The sequence below is a fragment of the Diprion similis genome, chromosome 6 (assembly GCF_021155765.1).
Source record: "Diprion similis isolate iyDipSimi1 chromosome 6, iyDipSimi1.1, whole genome shotgun sequence".
In the NCBI taxonomy this organism is placed as follows: domain Eukaryota; kingdom Metazoa; phylum Arthropoda; class Insecta; order Hymenoptera; family Diprionidae; genus Diprion; species Diprion similis.
Window position 1 is genome coordinate 14,546,773 of NC_060110.1, and position 20,719 is coordinate 14,567,491.

Here is a 20,719-nt window from a genome sequence, read left to right on the forward strand (position 1 = left end):
CGAACCGATTTATCACCGCCGAGATGCAATCGGGTTTACTCTCCTTCGCTGCTGGCGCTCGACTGTCGATAATGCCGAACGGATCACGATCCGATTCTAGGTATATCCGCAGCGTAGAACCACCCCGCGCCATCTTCTTCTATATATCGCGCACCAGATGCATACCTAATAAAGTAACCGCATCCGGCCTTGCGGACGAACAAGCACATCACCGCGCACCACGGGGACGATCCTTGTCAAAGAAGATGGCGCAGATCCGAAAAAAGAGTCCCGCAGCGTCCATCTTCGAGCGTAGAAGACTCCGCGGAACGAGAGCAAACCCGATGACCAATGATTATTAATCAAGTGACCAAAAACCGCTACATCCAAACCCTTGCGGGCTTGTTGAGTGGTCGAGTGAATTTTCAATTTGCGCGAAGGTAGAACGAGCGGATTCCGTGGTTAGCACAGCACGACAATTAAGACTGCGCAAGGCGGGTATATTATATAGATATTTACTGCTTTCGGAAAATTCATACAATGGACAGTTTTTGCACTCGCACCGCTTCAGACTCTAGAGATAAATTATTCGCGGTATAGAGACGGGGTTGTATACACCTTATAGCAAGGCCTTTGTCGGACGAGCGTAGCTCGGTAGTGCGTGAGAGGTGACGATGGCATTGTTATTATCTTTACCGCGTATCGAGACACCGTGTCCGCTAAAGCGAACACGGATCTGGTTTAAGCCATAAGCGTGTCCATAACGGTTAGTAAGTCGTCATTGGGTATGTATAACCAGCGGCAGGTCGCCAATGTTGGTGCTGATTGAATTGGCAGATTAGAAAATGGTGATCGAGTTTGTTGATGCTTCGAACCGAAACTCTCGTCGTTCATTCGAGATGTTGGTAGAAGCTTTATCCTCAATACATTGTTGAATGTACAAAGAGATGCATTGTGTCTTGGAACCTGAAAGCCACGGCGCGGCCGTTGTATACGTACGCAAAAGGGCATATTTTCGTGGAATTGGTTCCATCTTGGAGAAATATCGAACAGTAGTTGAAGTCTAATTGAACCCGTTTAATAAGCGTAACCGAAAGCATCTAACCGCAAACCGTTTAACTTATGATATGACTCAACGCATTCACTGGAGACCTTTGAAACTGGATGGTGAATATTCTACAAGACATCATAATTTATATACCAGTGAATTGGATGTGTTAAATTTTGAGAACGAAATACTCGAACGTTTCATATTTCGTGTTTTAATCACATATTTTTTCAAGGCATTGATTATGAAGGTCTCACAAGTCCTTGGAAAATCCTTCCAGCGTGTTACGAACATTCTGATTACATACGATTTTGTAAATTCGAACGATACCGATGCTGATATGATCTCCTCAAGCCCGAAACGATGTAGGCATGACATGACTGATTTATTGCGAATACCGGGTAGAGAGCGGCGGCAGATGAAGGCGCAAAGGAAGCTGCTGCTGAGGGATTCGACCAGTATAGACGGAGGTGTGCAACAATCCGACGAATGCCGAGGTGCACGATCCGCTGCCGGGTTCGACGCTCGGTCGGTCTCCTGGGATATCTCTGCAACGTGCAGCGAAGAAAAGCTGGGAGGATGAGGCGATCTCCGTTTGATGTAAAAATGGCAAAACAACTGCGGTTTTGTTGGGCGGAGGAGTATTGCGGCGCCGGCATCGCGCATTATGATATCAACAACCGCTAACGCCGGCCGCAAGCTCACTTCGCAGGGTGGCTGCGCTAGTCGCCCATTGCTGATTGTGAGCTCCAAACGAGTTGGAAAACTCCTCCTTGAGTCACGGTGGCTCGGTTCTCACCCGAGTGAGAAGCCTTAGGATATACCCGGGGTGGAGGGGGGATTTCACTTCCACGTCGCCATCGATGATCGCGGTATAAGTTACGCAAAGGACCAGAAATTATATGGATCGAGGGAAGGGCGGGGGGCAGCGGGGGCGAAGCGTGACCGCGGATCCATATCGGCGATGCCAGTGACGTAACACACCCGGCGATATTAATTCCCGACACCTCGCCACTTGAGTGCTCGTTATACCCGGTAGAAAATGGAAACACCTGGGGCGACACGACCCGTGCACGAGTCGCGTGTTACACTGGTTAAGACCCCCGGGCTAATTTCGTCTGATCGATAAAGCAAACAAATTTCTCCCACTAGGATGGGACGTGTGTCTTACGGTGTTTACGCCACACCATTTTCTGTATTTATTTCATACCGCTAAACGACGATTTACCGTCGGTCTTCAGTCGAGGGATGCACGAAACGGCGCGTCAAAACCCTAAACTTGGGCCTATACGACGCGGGAAGAACTCGTAGAAGAAGTAATTTTTATAGTAATTGTGACTTGACGATTGTAGCGATTATGTACTTTGGCATTTGGATTTTTCACAATAGTTGATGCGGTCTCAGTGTATGCGGCTGACATAAAGAATTAGTATTCAATATTGTTTAACATTTTGCTTTTCATATTCGTTACATCCCAAGTGGCGAGATGAAATTGGATTGAAAAATAAGATATTTGTGATCTTGGGAGAAACAGTTTGCTTCCCTGTAAGTCTAAGAAAATCTCGAATAGGAATACCAACGTACTAAATCGAGACAGAAAAACAAAGATATAAAAAATAACTGATTTCGAATTTTATGTAGACTAAATGATGGGAAAATACGAACATATGAGAATAAAAATCACATTCAGGACTGTACGAAAACTCGTTTCACCGTATACACGGTATACTTGCAATTACGCGCGAATGTTGGAAAACGTTTGAGAGAGATCAAGCTTTCGGAGCGCTCGAAGTTGCGTCAAAGCACCTACGGCTGGTCCAATCTTGTACATAAGTACCGCAATAAAAGTGGGTAATGATAGCTGAGAGTCGCTACAATGATATCATCTGAGCCAAGAGACCGGGGGCGAAATTCTTCTTGTCCGAGATATTGCGAACCGCGAGAACGTTTTAGGTACGTGGCGCTATTGTACAGTAAGCTCTCACGTGCAAGAAAAGCCAGCGAATGATCGGCCGGAGTACCGTGAAATAGTACCTCGTAGACAATAGATTGGTATCGGCTAATGGATCGATCCAAGCGCTGTTTTTATCGGTCTTTGTTATGGTCCGTCCTCCTCTTCCAATTCTGTTTAAATTAATTCGATATATTTTTCTTATTCGAACGTTGTTTTTCTTCTTTCGTTTTTTTTTCTCTTCACCTCCAGACTATTCGGAGATTAGACGATTCGCGAGACCTCTTCAGAGAATTGAACGGAGCGCGTTATTCGCTCGAGGTTCGAGCGTTTCGCCGGCGTAGACATAACAAATGCATAAGTTAGCCAATCGCCAGCGAACGAAGCTTCGTCCCTATGTCCGTGAATAGATTTGCGATTTGTGTGGGTGGGTGAGTGTGGGTACAGCGGACTTCGAAGAATGTAATGAACCGACTTAGCACTGCTTGAATTTTTCAGAGCTTGTAAAAAGGTTGCATTAGCGCTGTTCGCCGGCAATTATATGTGCGCACACGTACAGGTTGTTCCGCAGAGACGGCGTTTCAAATTCTTTGCTGTATATAAACGGCTCTTGAACGCCGCGATCTCCTCTGGGAATTTTGCCAGTGGAAGGAAGAGGGTGCACTTAGGAACGCAGCGCCTGTGTATCATACGTGTATCGATAAATTTTTGCGAGACGTAAAATCTCCGGAAAGTACTGGGCCGTTCGTTATTAATATAATACACGTTGTATTTTCAACTGCGGATATAATTACACCGCGAATCAGTGATTAGATACGGAGTGGCCACTTAAGCAGCGCGTTAATTTTAGAGGAAAGTTTATTCGCTACGATATTTTGCTGTCAATACAGTGATATAGGGAGCCGTGGTGCCGCGGCATGGCGTGATCGGGTAATTATGTCCCCGCACTCTTTTCATCTCTCAACGTTCTCGCGTCTGTGTTTGTTTCTCGATCGAAGATCCTGCACGCCGCGGTGCTCCCAGGGGGAGAGAGAGACTGAGTTGTCAGTCGCGTCTATACAGCGAATATAGTGATATACAACATAATATCCCCGGCGTATCCAATTATTAGTTATTATCTTTGATACGTATCGACGAGCGCAGGATGTACACTAAATTACTTATCATTTCCGAGGCGGGTAATTGATAGGTCTTTGTTTTTCTCCATTTAAGACCGACTGACTAAGAGAACCTTTTGTCTCGCACCGGTCTACCTTATCGTTAATAAGTACCTACCATTTGGCGAATTGGCGTTGCGCGATGCAGAAAGCGGCGAAACGAAGCCGAGCACTCCTTGTTGGGCGGGAAATACGGCTCGCGTTGAAAAATACGTAACTATTTGATTGTCGATGGTGTACAGAGTGAAACGCAGGGAGAGAGTAGGTACCGGGGGATATAAGTTACCGGTAAGTTCGTTAAAGCGATGGATATGGGCATGGCGTACGTTGCGTTGGGACCGCAGACAGAGCGAGCGTAACTAGCCGTAACTATAAATGACACCGGGAGTGGTATCCAGATTGCGACGTGGGTATCGTCGTCTCGAGGATTATAGATACACGGTGCGACCGCACCACCGAGTAAAGGCCGGGTGGTGCCGGTCGGGTGATAAATTCGCTCCTATTATAATGGAGAATCCCCTCGTACGTATGTACACGCATACGTTTGAGCACTAACGGCGGTAGCGAAACTTTACAAGACGATGGAGTGAGTTACGAGCGCGTGTATACATGGACCGCGATAACGGATGTGTTGTGGCATTGCGTTACGCAGAATGTCACCAACCGCAGCCACACACCGAGGAAGGAAGATTACTGTGTGCTTAGGCGGCGAGACAGGTCCTCCCGCAGCCCGTCAGATCCTTGCTACCGCATGTTTATATCCAGGTATTGTGTCCGCGGCGTTTCCGCGCTGCAGCACCGCCGTCAAAGAAAAGCCAACCCGGCATCACCGGCGAGTCCTGGCAAGGAGTCGGACACCAGTCAGCGAGGATCGCCGCGTCCCGTCCCGTCGCGCCGGCTCAAATAACTTGGGAATAATGCGGAGATTGGGGACCAAGTTAGCGCTTTGCGAGGACGGACAATATATCGTTGGTTAGCCATTACCGAGGACCATTAGATAGCCGGCACGTCCAGATAACGAGCATTAGTCGGCGTGCAACGGGCGGGTTAACTCCGAACGGGCCACGTACACCGATCGTACCCTGCAGTGCCTCTCTCGTCTGCTGTAACGCAGCTGTACTTTGCCGTACTTTGTCCGTACCGAGGACCCCGCGCGGTCGCTTCGTCCTTAGCGACGGATTATGCCTGAACGTAATCGCAGGGATTCATCTCGCGTTCTTCGACCAGCGGCGACTCCGCCTGCAACATTGAACGTCACGCATTGCTTGCATTGCAAGAAGGTATTATTCGCCGCTTTCGGACAGGCGAAATCTCTCGTACATGGAAAATTTCAACTAACGTCGAGTATGTTATACTCGGACGACGCTCTATGTCCTGTCTCTTCGATCTGACACTATAAAGATACGCATCGATACGAAGCTTCATCGGGAGTCAGCGGCATGCGTTCACTGAATTTATACCATTATACTCCGGCATGAAACACCCTCACGCTACTTTTTCACCGTAATGATCATAACGATTGAAACCGTCTCCCTAGACAAGGCAACGAACACGTGAACATGGACGAGGATCTCGGAACTCCGTCGACGGCACGATCGCCGATTAGCCAGGATTTTTTTGTTCCTGCATGCGTCAGTTGAATTGCCATTTCGTATTTACCTCATGGTTCTCGGAGATTCCTGAGTAAATCTGAACGAGGGAATCGCAGGTAAAGCAGGAGATAAGCGACGTCGTTTTGCCCTCTTTGGCCGCTCACCCTGCTACGCGTACCGTGCATTTCTGGGTACTACCCACACATGTACATCCGGTGCGGCCGCGACGGCCACGCGTTCGCATGATCGGGCACGGGTACCGCGCTGCCGTGCGTGATAGCCGTACCGTTTTCTCCGATTCTATTTACATAATTCCTTCCCAAGGACCAAAGGAGCCTCTGCAGAGCTCGCTTAAAGTATAAGGGGGACGCATGTTGAGCCTGAGCATAGCCGATTTGATTTGATGCTTTCAAAGAGAGTTGGACGAGCGCGTCGTTACCGCAACGTGCCCAGTTCTTTACCGTCGCCATTGCCCATCCTGTTCGAGTTACCTGTGTCAGGCGGTGGTATAATAGTCGTAGATACTTGCCATTATTCGCACACATTCGGACGTAAATACATATCCGTATTATAACGATGCACGTGGGTAGGCCGCATATTAGGGCGCGTACCGCCACCGGTTGACTCTTAGCTTATATTGTGGGTTATATTCCGGGTTATTCAGCTGGTTATTACGGGTTATCGTGACACACTGAGAGCAGCCACTCCTACCGAGAGGCAGTTCCGTTTCTAGTCGGCTTCGCATCACGGGAAAGTTTCGCTTGATCTTGGTCCGTAGAAGATTCAAGGACGTTTTTCCTACCCTTTTCTTCCTATTTTTTCTGCAAAGACGGTGGTGAAACGAGAGCACAGCGAGTTTTCGAATTCCGAGCACATAATGGCTCGCCACGGCATATTAGGTCACGGAAGAGCATAAAATGGGCAGGGAGATTGAGGGACTGGCATCTCGCTCGGAGGAATTTTTTTTTTCTTTTGATCGCGTAATTTTATCACAGCCGTTGTCTGATATCGCAAAGTGTTTTCGGTTAAAACGTCGCCTTTCATAAGTCGGCGGTGCAATCAAACTGAAAGCGTTTGCAGTAAGGCTCATATTGTACAGTTTATCTGAAGCTTTTAAATCCTTAAAGTATCCTCGACTAATGTGGCTTACACAGGAACAAACTGATAAAGTTTTAACAATTTTGATTTTCAAGATAGCACTTCGCAAGATAGCTGGTTGATATCGTTAAATAAATTGAAATTTACTTTCCCACTAATATTTTACAAATAAAATATCGAGGCCTCGGTAGATATTGGTGTTTAAATTTCACTGTCGTTACAAATATGTGTAAATTAGTGTAAAAAATAAAAATATAATACGTTTCTAAGGAGATTTGAGAGTATTCTAAAACTTTAATAAAAAAAGAAAAAGAAAAAAAATATAGGTACTCTGATCCTAAAAAATGACAATTTTCTTGAGCGTAGTCCACCCTTGCATGGATGACTGTTTTTTATGTCCAGGAAACACTGTTAATTTGAGTAAGCCGAAAGCCAATGTATCATTGCCCAGATCGAGAACGAAGTTAATAATTCATTCTCACGTATGAGTACGTATTAATTTTCATAGCCACTTTGTTGTTTTGTCTTTACGTTTGCTCTATATCTTTATCCGCGCGGTTTTGTAGGTTTATTTATCCTTCGCATTTATGCAAATTGATCGATAGTCAATTAATTCACAATCACCGGCCGTATCGACTATTCGCAATGGATATAATTAATTAGCCTGATGGTCTGCACTAATTAATTAAGTAGGCACGCGAGATTAAATGATCATAGTACCTAGCTATCGGTGTACGTATGCGGTGCAGTTATATGAATGCAAGTACATAAGCGATTGATTGCAACGCCGTAGAAGTGAAAATGTTTTCACGTTATTTCCCTGCAAAATGGGATTCGATCAGTCTAATCACGAGTGCTGATCTAGCCCATTCGAGCTACCCACATAGTCTGATTCGCGAGACAGTTATAGAACGCTAAATGCCCCGATCGTTACTGCGTCCAGTGGTATGATAAAAGCGGACGGCTTGAGCTTGATTGGAGCAGGAGACCTCACTGCCTGGGACAGGGTCCACCCTTAACGGAACTTTCTCCCTTTTTTGTCCTCTTGCCTCTAACTAACTCAGCCATGGCGTTCAATCGGCAAATTCAGAGCAGTCAGGCGAGATGAACGAAATAAGGATATACGATCCCAGGAACGGAAACAGGGAAGCGCTTCCCGGACCATGGAGTGTTCGAAGATTATACGAATTCTCGATTTTAGTATCAGTCCCAGAGATTGATGGAGAAAAGTGCCTCTCATCAAACTTTAAGGACTCATGAAGCGGTGTGATGTACTCCAGGCGGCATCGTCAAATTATCTTTTGTTTTCGCGTAAGTGAGACCCATTGTTCCATTCTTCCTGAATGGAAACCGATTTTTATCTCTTCGGGAAAATTGCATGCTAAAGGTTGAACCAGGCTTGGTAAAAAGCCATCTTTAAGTAAAATAGACGCGGCGATAGAGCTGCACGATACATGTGGAATTGATATGTGCAGGATTTACTCTTTGGGTCCCGAGTACTTTCTTTACGCTCCCGTACCTCGTCCGTCACAACATCCAGGTGTCGCTTACCACTGCATTTCTCTGGCTCGTGTCCCTCGGGACAATTACCAAAACTGTGAATAGCGCCGCAGACCACTGAGTGACGTACTACTGGACATTGCAAGTTGAAAGAGCGCTCTCTTCCACTAGAGTTGCTGTACGTCGACACGCGCGGTTATATATCGGCACATGTAGGTAATTGTAGCCATTTATCGAGGGGATGGAGGGCGGCTCCTGGTTCTGGCGGCTGTCGACTGGCTCCTACGAGTCCTGCTTGCTGCGGATGGTAGACTGGAAAGTGTCTGCGGCTTAGACTTGAACTCGGCGGGCGTCTCGCCCAGTCGGAGCTGCAGCTGAGCGTGCAATCCATCACGGGATTGCATAGAGCATACGTATCGGTGTATGTGTACCGGGTACAAGCAAGTATATGATACATAAATTATGACGTTGAGAGGAAAGGGGCACTATACCGAAACCATGAAAACTGCAGGGAAGAGTCGCCGGCTCTCACGACGTGTAATGCGAGTACCAGCCGTGCGGATAAAATATGGAATCCACGGGTTAGAGACGATGCACGCTAAGAGGTGAAGGTTTGAACGAAAAGGAAGCGACGCGAAATTGCAAGAGAAATAGGAGGCGGATTTACTCCTGGGGCTTATGCTGGACCGTTATTGTTGATTCTTTGTTGCATTTTTCTAGTCACGGGTTTACTTCTATTTTACTATTTTACTAAAAGAATGTTTTCTAAGGAACGGTAGAGCTAGAATACGAACACAAAACCACACAAGACCGAGTTCCTTTGCATTGAGTTTTATATCCTCAATTACGTACGTACATTGGAAGATAAACTTCTGGAGATACAAAACTGAACACATTGTTCGTGTGGACGAGCGGCGTGTTTAAAAATCTGTGTTCTTTATAGCTTATGAAAATCTCACCGTGATTTTTAGTACCGAATAGAGGCACAATATCGACTTATCTAGTCTTCCTTACTACCAATTTCGTGTCATGCAATCTCACATACCCTGTTCCACAAACTTTTTCCAAGTTCACGAGCCTGATGTTAATAGAGTTTGAGGATTTGGTTTTACGTTCACTGTAAGATCGACAAGGAACACGTAAGGACTGCCGTAATACTTGTGATCAAAGAGAGAATATATAAGATTGTGTGCAACATACACGATTTCAGTATCATTTGATGGAAAGATAGGCTGTCTCGTTGCTAATATTTTGAATTAGAAAGTTGTAATTAATTTATTGTAGTAGGCTGAGACAGTCCACAATTCCCTGACCACAATTCTGCCGAATTATATTTTTTTCTAAAAGTAAATTGATCCCCGTGACATCTCATTTTTGCAACGAGATACGTATACCTGCGTCGCTTTTAATTTTGTCTAACAATGAACCAAGTCTGGCCAGTTCAAGTATCAAGATTAGGTTAGGCCGTGAGTTGAGCTGTACCGAATAAGATTGAAGCGGAGAGATTTGACTAACGTTTAAATCCGGAGGGAGGAGTTGTTTTAGTCAACGCCGAATAAGCTGAGAAAATATTAATTTCAAACTTTAATTGACTTCGTAACTCGAGATAACAGCTTTTCTTCAAAACTTCCATAGTTTTTGGTAACCAAGTTAATAGTTAATTAAGGTCACTCTGAGATCAATATTCTCCTGATACATATCTGTATCCTCTTCCTTTCTATACTCTTTCTTCTTCTCAAATCGCGCCAATTTCTGCCGCACATATTTATAGCTATAAAAATTTTTTGCTACAGAGGCGATATTTACTGTAATAGCACGCTGTTACGCTTCGCTAATTGAGGCTCATTACCCGAGTTTATAACAGGTTCCGTAATGTACGCTACGTTTCTTACATTATATCCTACTGCAAACATGTTTTTGAGTGCTTCACAGTGCCCCAGCGGCAAACGCGCCACGTGTATGATAAAGTTCAAAAGGGTGCGATTTATTTCAAGATCTTAGCTTCCTTCATCACGTTTGCTAAATTATTATTACTTGTAATTCAAATTAGTCAGATCATCGATATTGACCGTATAATTTGCACTCGTAATCTTCAGAATCACGGTCTCCGACTTCGAATAAAATACATTGAAATGAATGAAAGGCAGCAGCTGAGCGTAATTATACGATTGATTGTTCATTATCAGAAAGTTGAAGGACTAAGAAAAAAACAGTGAAAATTCAAAGCCATAATAATAGACATTGGTGAGACAGTTGGAACGGTAAAGATAACTTGAGTGAAATAAAAAAAATTCAATAAAAACTCATCAGCAAGGCGATCAGTAATCCGTCTAGCTAGGCCAATGACCATCGCATTCTCCCCTCTCGCCATTATACTCGCGAATTATACACCTCGTGTTTACCTTCGGAGCCTTGTGTACTCTACACTCAATTTTTTTGTATAGATCCAACTCCTACTTATTTGCCAAGGGAATAATTACACTCGTGCCGTGGATGACCGCAATGATACAGAGGTCTGTGAAACTGAAAACTACATTAGCGTGTTCATCAACATTTTATTTGCTGTTCAATAAAAAAGACGCTCAAGGATTTGCGCCATTACAGAGTTTTTAAGTTTTCTGCCTGATATTTATGTAGCAAAATATTTTCGAGCAATTCCGTGTGACGTTGCAATGATATCTGAATAGCCTATATACACGCGCACACGCAATTTCACACCAAGTTACGGGAAATGGTGTCTTGGTTCTTGCATGTAGCAGTAGATCAGACACGTCGGAGTAGCACATAGGTATAAACGTACTCTGGGAGCAGTGAAATAATTGAGATTCATTCGAGACGCGATCGTGCCGCGGTGCCACTTGTAATTCTTTCCAACTGCCTCGCTGATCCGCGGGCACTTTTTTGTCTCGTCGTTTGTTGGAAACAGCTCGAGAAATACGGGAGAGAGAGAGAGAGAGAGAGAGAGAGAGAGAGAGAGAGAGAGAGAGAGAGAGAGAGAGAGAGAGAGAGAGAGAGAGAGAGAGAGAGAAAGGAAGACATAGAGGAAGATAAAAAGAAAAGTAAAGCGTCTGGAGGTGGTATTGCCCGGACAAAGTTAACTTTACGTTCAACATCTGCCCAGGAAGGTTAAAATTTCCCTCGGGATTTATTCCAAGTTTGCTTCGGGTGAGTATCTTTCGTCCTATTAGGGAAGGGAATCAAAATGCATTAAGGGCTGAGAAATACTTGGACGTAGAATTGTCAACCATCCGATTATCTGACTGAAAAGTAAGATAAGAATCTTGAATTCCGGGGGAAACTGGAACTTAGGACATTCCGCGAGGCTACGACCAAATAAATGAATACAGACTCTTCGCCGAAAACAGAGGGAACTTATAGGAAGGAAAAGAGCCAGGGAACCGTAGTCGTCCATCATCTTTGGTCCAGTAACCGATAAGGTGGCTAATTCGAAACGGCTCTAGTGCCAAATCCAACGCTTCATTGACTCTGGGTAACGGATGATGGAGACGGATTCACCGCTCCAATGTGTCACTCTTATTGAAAGGTCTCAAGTGACACGCACTGGGAGCAAACATAGCAGGCGCATGAGTATGAAAATTGCAATGATAAGACTCGTAACAGCATTTACTTGAAAGGCAATCACAATCAGCCAGAGTGTGATTGAAATAGAAGAAACTTCCAGCTGGATCAGGTGAAACAGCTGTATGGAGGTATTAATGTCAGTGATTTTCACGAGTTCTTACAAATGAAAATTAGGGCCATTTGCAAGGTTCAAGTAACCCTGACGTGATTCAGGGAAAATCGAGTCGTGCCGGTTGCAGGTTCCACTTCATTTTGGCGTGTTGTCGGAAAGGGTGGATAACGAGTCTATAGACACTGGCAGGCAAGTGTAGTGGTTGGGTACACCACTTTGGAGATTTCATTAAGTTCGCGCGAGCGGAGCGTGGCTTTGAAAATTCCTCTTTAAAGCGCTGGATCAGACGGAACCTCGATAATGGGTGTGGAAGTAAAAGTTGACAGGAGAACGTGCCTGTGTGTATGTATTTCAGCGGAGGTACTTGAAATTTAAGACAACATTAACGGAAGTTGTGTGATTCTTAAATTTCGCTGACAAGAATATCTTAATATTGAAATCATAGCGAAGAACGCCCATGAATATTATTCAGGTATTAAAAGTAATACAAGGAATATAATCCAAAATCGATAAAGCTTGATAGAATAAATTTCCATTGTCCAACGATATAGAAGCCCGAGATATAGGCGGGAAAATTTTCTTCATTAACAAAGATATAAGTAGAAGTTCGTGCACGTACATGATGGAAAGAAATTATTATTACGAAATTATTTAAAGGGTGAAACAACGGTCAACACCAACTGTAGCTGCAGTATGAGTCCGTGCCCTGTAATTGTAACCAGGTCGTAACACAAAATGACTTCGCTTGAAATACTTTGCCAGAGAATATTTTTTTTTTTGTACTCTCTTTTACCCAGCGCTGAAAATGATACCTGCCTCTGGCATGTGCAGAGCGGAAACTTTGCATCTCTTCCTCTACTTAACCGTCGTAAAAAGTTGTGTTTGTGATAGGCGGTTTAGAGTATGCTTAACAATTATTACTTAGCCAATTTATTAATTTTTGTTGTTTGAACCGGGTTACATAAGAATAGGTGGAAAAAGAGTAACGCTTTGAATAAGATTAGCGGTACAGTCAGTACCTCGCGTTATGCGGTAACAAATTCAATTATTCTCCAAAGACGTTCAGAGTTTGGTTTAGCAACGACCAGAACTTTTACGGGGATAGGAAGCGGGTGGCGTTGTGACGAAAGGAGCATAAGAAGTTGCACCGCATAAAATTAGAAACATGATTAATCACGCGTGAGATGGTGAGGTCTACGGATGACTAGACGTGTACATGTATACATGTATATATTTTTCGCTCTCCTGTTATGCGGTCACGCGCTGCCTTAAAACCACGTGAAGTAAACCACCATTTTCAATGGAAAGGGTGGAGTCGAAACTCACGCTTTGAATGAAACGGGCAATGGAAGGAACTAACCAAAGAACCTGTAACGCAGGTTTCGACAAGACTGTAACTAACGTTCGCAGAGATGATTGCGTTTACAAAGCATTAGGTTAATTGCCTTCTAACATAATCCACAGATACCCAACCTAACCGCGTTTTTTGTGTCTATAAACAACGGAGTTAATTCGACATGAACAGCTCTATCGATTTCAACATCGCGATATGCTAATGAAAATCTGTATTTGAATTATGAAATAGCTGAATGAACAGCATCTACAATTATCGTAGTTCGTTACCGTTGTACCTTTTTCACACTTCGTTTGCCAATGAATTAAAAACTTCTAAGCACGTGACGGTATCTGAAGAAAATAAACAGACCAGCAAGTTACTCGTATTAACGAAGTACCGATTTATAACTTCGAAATTCGTTTTATTGTTGCAGGTCTGCCAACTACGAGAACTCCACCAAGACTTGTGAGCTTTCCGAAATGGACCGGTTGACTGTCGCTGGTTCCGGCTCCTTCCAAACAGCAAACGGCTTCGACTATTTGGAAAACCATTGCGTTGAAGAGCCAATGAAGCTCTGCGAATTCAAGAAGTTGACCGGTAGAATCCTGAAAACGGTAGATTCTGTTTACCAGGATGTTGGGTCGGCCGACGAGTGTCGTGAACTTTGCCTCAATTCGCCTTTCCGTTGTCACACCTACGACTACGGTGACACCGGTGACATGGTGTGCCGCCTCAGTCATCACTCTCGCGCAACCCTCACCGACATTCAGGTAAGACTTCGATTAACACCTGACAAGCACATCGCACAGATGCGCCTCATAGATTAGCTCTGCGATGGTACTTCATTCGTTATGCTATCCCTCCTTGGTATAAGCTCTTGTACAGTATACTGGATGCCGTATCAATCCGTGGCTCAGGGTCTCCTACATTCTGATCAAAAGACGCCATTTTAAAACTACTTCAAGGTAGACCGTAATTTTGGAAAGGAGACAAATTTGTATTGTGCATCTATCCCTTCATGTGGCATTGCAGATTGCGATTTGATTTGATTTTCATACTACGGCCAAATTTATAGAATTCTTCGGAGCGATCTTGTAAATTTTCTATTTACGACCGCAGTATTTGAAAACACTTGTTTTGTTGCGTAGGAACCTTACCTAGACGTACCCGAAGGATCGAGCTACGAATTGAGCTCCTGCTACAACGTAACGATAGACTGCCAGGCCGGTCAAATGGTCGCCCACATCCAGACTACCAAGCTTTTCAACGGTAAAATCTACGCCAAAGGCTCCCCAAATTCTTGTGTCGAAGACGTGAAATCTGATCTCGAGTTCGAGCTGCGCATGGCCTACGACGACCTTGAATGCAACATCCGTCAACAGGGTCTGGGCAGATACATGAACGACATTGTCATCCAGCACCACGACACTATAGTGACAAGTTCCGATCTTGGACTAGCCATAACCTGTCTGTACGACCTGACCAACAAGACGGTGTCCAATGAGGTTGACCTCGGCGTTCACGGCGAGATCACTCCCGCCCTATCGGAAGAGGTGATCGTCGACTCGCCTAATGTGGCGATGAAGATTACCGATCGCAGTGGAAACGACGTCGTGCGCTCTGCCGAGGTTGGAGACCCCCTGGCCCTCAAGTTCCAGATACTGAACCCCAACAGCCCGTACGAGATCTTCGTTCGCGAATTGGTTGCGATGGACGGCGTCGACTCGAGCGAGATCGTTCTTATCGACGCACGCGGATGTCCTACCGATCATTTGATCATGGGTCCACTCTACAAGTCAGCCACCACCGGCAAGGTAAGCGCAGCAGAGACATTATTCGCTTGTAGGAATTACTGTTTCTCATTCAAACCCATCCGGTCTCACAACTCGGACTTACTTCAAGGTCTGCGGGAAGGATTTGGAACCTTTTAAACTACAAAATGAAACTGTGTGAAGAAAAATTGTTCGCGTATATTATAGGGTGCACATCAAATGTTCAGAAAATCCTAATTCCGATGTAACGGTTTCACCGTTCTTTGACCTTATCCGCGTTCCAACAATTTGAAAAAAAAAATTAGTTGCAAATTGGTCTGGCTAGAATAGAAGCACCGGGATATGTAATGCACTGTGTATAGGTACGTGGATGGAATGCGCCGGTTGAAGAGAAAAACCGAAATTACCGTGCGGTTACGTATTGTTCTAACGAATTTACGAGGCCAAAGAGATTGCGTGGAAGGTAAATTACGTTGGCAAGTTATCCGGGAAAAATTTCTCGCCATCTGAATGTATAGAAAGCAGGTTTTCGTATTATTTTTTTTTTTTTTCTTCTTCGTTCAGACATTTACTCTGAACTTCATCTAGATTTAATTACGATGAAGACGAGTGAGTGCAGCTCTTACTAACGCAGAGAATATAACATTCAGGAAATGGGGTGGGGAGATTTTACTTCCCAGAAAGATTTAGATAGCATTCGTTGAAGAAGCCTAATAAATGGCAGAAGTACCTACGCTACCGGTTGCAATGGGACTGGTTTAATAGATGGTGCCGTAGATCTGGTCATTTTGCAAGATAATGTGGCTCGGTTCGCCGCAAGCGTACGCGAACGCCGCGCCATGAGCGAAAGCAATAGGACGAAATAAGTAAAGGCAAATGAGAATGAAATGAAAGAGGACAAAAGAAATGGTATACATAATCTGTACCGTCCGCGGAACAGCCAATGAAAGTCGGCGAGACGCGGCCGGGGTGTAACGTCTCGTTAGCAGCGTCGTTCCGCGTCATTTACCACAAAGAACGTCGCAATATTGCTTTATTAGAAAGTAATAACAGTCACATGCAAACACAGAGGGAATTTATATAATCGTTGACAGCTCGTCGGACATTTTGCAGATTTAAAACGTGGCTGTTTTTACCGTGTGCGGGAGTGTGTTTCCATGGTTCGTTGAACCTATAAAACCACGCGTACGATGCACTTTTTTCACGATTCTTCCGTGTCAGGTTTTTCTGTTCTACTTTCATCTGGATGATCGAATGGCAATTCATTGGTGGTTAAATCATGAAAACTAATTTATCATCACGGGCTTGTCGCGTTCTTATTTTTTCAGCAAAACTCGTAATATACTTTACCTTGTAATATCACTACGCCGGTAGAAATTCGGCAAAAGTTTCGGCTGGTATGTGTGTCACGTTTACCGTAGAGCACCCATTTTACAACCGGTTTGAATGAAATTGGAAACATTTCTCAGCCTTGCGTGGATTTCGGTTGAGTTTAAAAGTGGACAGAATCGGCTAAAAGGTTCAAAAGTTAGGGGCGTATAATGAAAACGGACGTGTCTACAAATCCACCTAGGTATTGTGGTAACTCGGGGAGTAAGAGAGAGAAAGAGAGCGAGAGAATGAGAGAAGAGTACTGTGAAAAATGAGTTTCGTAAGTGAGTAATATCGTTTACGGCGAAGGTTGGAGTAATTTACAAGATCTTGCAAGTTGTTCGTTCTCATTTGCAAATTGACCGTGTTCTTCGATCCATGTCCGGATTAGCACTTCAAGAAATCTGTCTCACATCTCGCAAAAGGAATAAATAAAGATTAAAACTGTCTTCAAAAATAATTAAGATTAAAAACTGGTTCGCGATGCATACAGACTTTTTTGTCACCCGGATGCATTTCGAAGCGGTTCATATTCGCGGCAAACATCGTTCCTCGAAGTAAGACCAACCCGAGTAAAAAGTACCGTAAGTCGACGGTTAAAATTATTCGAAAACTCCGTTACTCGCTCGACTAATTAGGTTTGACTTCATATCTGTAAAAAGTGGTCACGCCGTATACAACATCGTTTTCGAGTAAATATCTTGGTGTTTCGGCTTCTTTATATTCCGATTTTGCAATCTGTATGATATATGATGCAGATTATTAATACAGAATACGAAACTGTTACCGTTTAGTACGTGGTATTTTTTCGAACGGTGTAAATAATTTCTGTGAAACAAAAAACAACGCAGTACGAATGTTCGTGCTTCATGTAACTTTATGGAATTATCGACATCGGTGAAATAGGGGCGGAGGTGCCAGTCTACCTCGCAGTTCACTCTAAAACACTTTGTACATGTACATAAGCTAAACCCGCCAACCTATTAAACTCCCCCGGTGAGTTCGGATTGCGCGCAAAATGCCCTCACGTAATTAATTCCCATTCGAAACTGAGCTGCGTCACACCAGTTGACAAGAAGAGGCCAAATTTCCGGTACGATTATCGAGAAGCAGGAGCTACCGTCGAATACGTGATGGGTGTCGCTGTAGATTGGCTTCAGAGTAATTTGCAAAATCGATTGACTTTCGAGGGTTCGTGTAAATATCACATTTCAGGGTAGATGGACCGTTCGAAATTCATGTATCGTCCTGAAATCTGACAGGATGAGTTATCGCCGTTCAAACAAGCCCGTACTTGTTATCCATCCGGTTATGTTAACGAAAGGTATTTTCCAGCATCCAACAACATCGCAATGATTTTGTTTCAGATTCTTTTATCCCATTTCGACGCCTTCAAGTTCCCGAGTTCCGAAGTGGTACAATTCCGTGCCCTGGTGACCCCATGCATGCCGAGCTGTGAGCCAGTGCAGTGCGACCAGGAAGAATCGACAGGTGATCTGCGTTCCGTGATCTCATTCGGTCGTCGGCGCCGACGTGCAGCATCCCAGTCGCGAGACGACCTCCTGGTGGTGCAGTCGATCCAGATAACCGATAAGTTCGGGTTCGAGCGGGACGGTAAAACTGGTAACGCAACGGCGACGAAGGACACGATCTTCGTCGAGTCGGAGGCTGTGAACGGCATCTGCATCAACCTGGGCGAAGCGATAGTCGCCGGAACGGTATTCCTCATAGCTCAAATAGCCATCATAGCGGCGTGGACCTTCACATGGCAGCGACGTCGACAGATTCTGAAACACCAGGAAGCGCTCTCGGTGTCCGTCTCGGTGCCGGGTATGCACGCGGGCATCCCTGGACGTGCGGACAGCCTTTGCAAGCTCTACGACGCTGGTTATTCACGCCGGTTCTAACGGGGTGAGCATGGAACTAAAATGCGCCATTGATTTACCGCCTACTTATCGAGCAGTAGCTGCCTTCCTGTGAATGTCATTGGTTACGCGAATATCGAGACTTGCAATAGTAACTATAGAGAGACGATAATTCGTCGGAAGATTATTAGGGTCAGGATAGATGATTTTGTCCGAACGGGACGAGAAAGATTGTCCCGCTCGAACAAAAGAACAGTAATAAGTAATTCGCGTTCATTCTTCGTTCCCGAGTAAATTTACTCGCGAATGGACAATGGGCCTGATATAATATCGTGAAACGAGATCGCTTTTCGTCGTGTAATAGGTACCACTTTGGAGCGAGTTGCAGAGAATACTGGATAACGCGTCGTTGCCCGCCTACTTCCAACGATTTTTAAGGTCTTTTCAACGCTGACGTATCGAGGCATTCTTATGTAACGAACCGTAACTGCAGTACTATTTGGGTGCGCGGCCTGGCACCACGTTAATTGTCAGTTTTTTCTTCCTTTCCCATACCCATCAGTTCGATGCTGATACCAGTCCTCAGAAATGGAAAAGTAGAACGGTGTTTATTCAGCGAACGCTTGTATTTACCGACGATTCGTCATTAGGATCACTTTTTCCGTCAATGGTGAATTTATACGAAGATGATGGAGGATCGACAACTCAATTTAGTGATAGGAATCACCCTACACCATTGGCAAAATAAAAAAAAATCACCCAGTTTCGAGCCAAATTTGTAATGTATAAACGTACAGTACCAGAATGAATATCGTATTGAATGACTTTCAACACCTTTTGCAGCGGTGAAAAGACCTACAAAAGTTTTGAGCGCAAAGACGAAGCGGGGAACGACTCGTTATCGTCAATTTATCATTAACTTAATCGTCCGCCGCGTACGAGTCGAGACGCACACTAGGACGGGCCAACGCGATGTACGTCCGCGTTACAGAAGCTGGATCACGTCGGAGATGATGGGGGTATATCGGTGTATTTGCAACGAACCGCAGATTCTAATTAGCATCGGGAATCAAGCGTGATTATGCAGATGTGCCGAGAGTGGGATATCAAGGGAGTGGCGAAGTACGCAGTATACAGCACCTAGGGGTTACACCGGAGGGTGCATGCGCGCAAAGGGGCGCAGGGCAGCGCAGAAGGTTAATTGCCTCTTGTGGCGGCATCTCCTCCTGTGCCTGAGCCGAGCACGCGAGGGGGGGTTGGGTATCCGGGTGAGGTCAAGAGGGCCCAGCCCACTGGGCCAGTTGGATCGTATCAAGGATATCTCCATCCGCCGAACCGTCTGTGTGCCACTTTGAGCTCACCGTGTGACCCCATCCTCCTTTGAGTTGACCTTAGCAACGTCGCGGCGTCGCGTTCGCGCCAAGCATATAAATCTGAACTCGCTCCAACGTGGGCAACTGCCACCGTAGGTACTTGCCGTTACTTCTCCAACAACAACCGGGGCCTTTACTATACCTCCGCCGCTATATACGCGTGTCTTCATGCCGTGTACGTAGCTGCACGACGTACGTGAACATAGTTACGATCATTACAAGATCACGGATTACCAATAAGTGTGTGGCGTTATTTTGCCCAGCACCAACCACCTTCGTTGTGTTGTAGTTGGATCCGTCGGAGTACAGTGTCCGGGTGTCACGACGAAAATGCGATCGGTTCCGCGTGATTGAATTTCAATGTTGATGAAGATAAAGATAAGGTTTATAAATTTCGCCGAAACTGAGGGACCATCACGTGTCACGTTTCCCCCTCGGTTTGCTGCTTGTGGTGAGAGGGTGTGCCAATTATACGAGTTTGGCGGGCCAGTATCTGCTGAACACGCGTAATGGGTTTGTACGCTGAAAATTTACACGTGTATGTACAGTACAGTGTGCACTGTATACCCTATTCCGTATCTGAGTATTTTGTACATGACACACACGTATACTGCCTACTGCAATACTAATATACATTAAATATACACGTGTCTTCTATTGCCTGAGCGGGGCTGAAGAAGCACCGCCTAACACTTTTCATCGACTTGATCGAACCGCATTATTATAATAGCTACATTGACGCGCGTTCGATACAACTCAATGGAAACTGTCTAAGAATATTGATTTATGTCGTAATAACTACTATTACTACTACTACTACTACTACTACTACTACTACTACTACTACTACTACTGCTGCTGCTACTACTACTACTATGATTAATGTTACTGAGTACTATATATTACTATATACGTACGCTATCACATCATTTTTATCAGTATACCATTATTAATGTTATTATTAAAAATATTCCAATTTGTCT

The 20,719-nt window shown here is 44.7% G+C and overlaps 2 protein-coding genes across 7 annotated transcripts in view; one reads left to right on the forward strand and one right to left on the reverse strand.

Moving 5' to 3' along the window:
* Positions 1-19,167, forward strand: part of LOC124406496 — a 92,443-nt gene extending 73,276 nt beyond the window's left edge. For all 3 annotated transcript variants that reach the window (XM_046881925.1, XM_046881927.1, XM_046881926.1), the window contains exons 4-6: positions 13,789-14,125; positions 14,504-15,169; positions 17,866-19,167. In XM_046881925.1, the coding sequence (XP_046737881.1) occupies positions 13,789-14,125; positions 14,504-15,169; positions 17,866-18,405 (1,543 nt within the window). In that variant the 3' untranslated portion in view covers positions 18,406-19,167. The remainder of the gene's footprint in view (positions 1-13,788; positions 14,126-14,503; positions 15,170-17,865) is intronic.
* The window catches only part of LOC124406498 (autophagy-related protein 16-1), a 230,123-nt gene that overhangs the window by 98,960 nt on the left and 110,444 nt on the right, over positions 1-20,719 (reverse strand). The gene's annotated exons all lie outside the window — the stretch shown is intronic.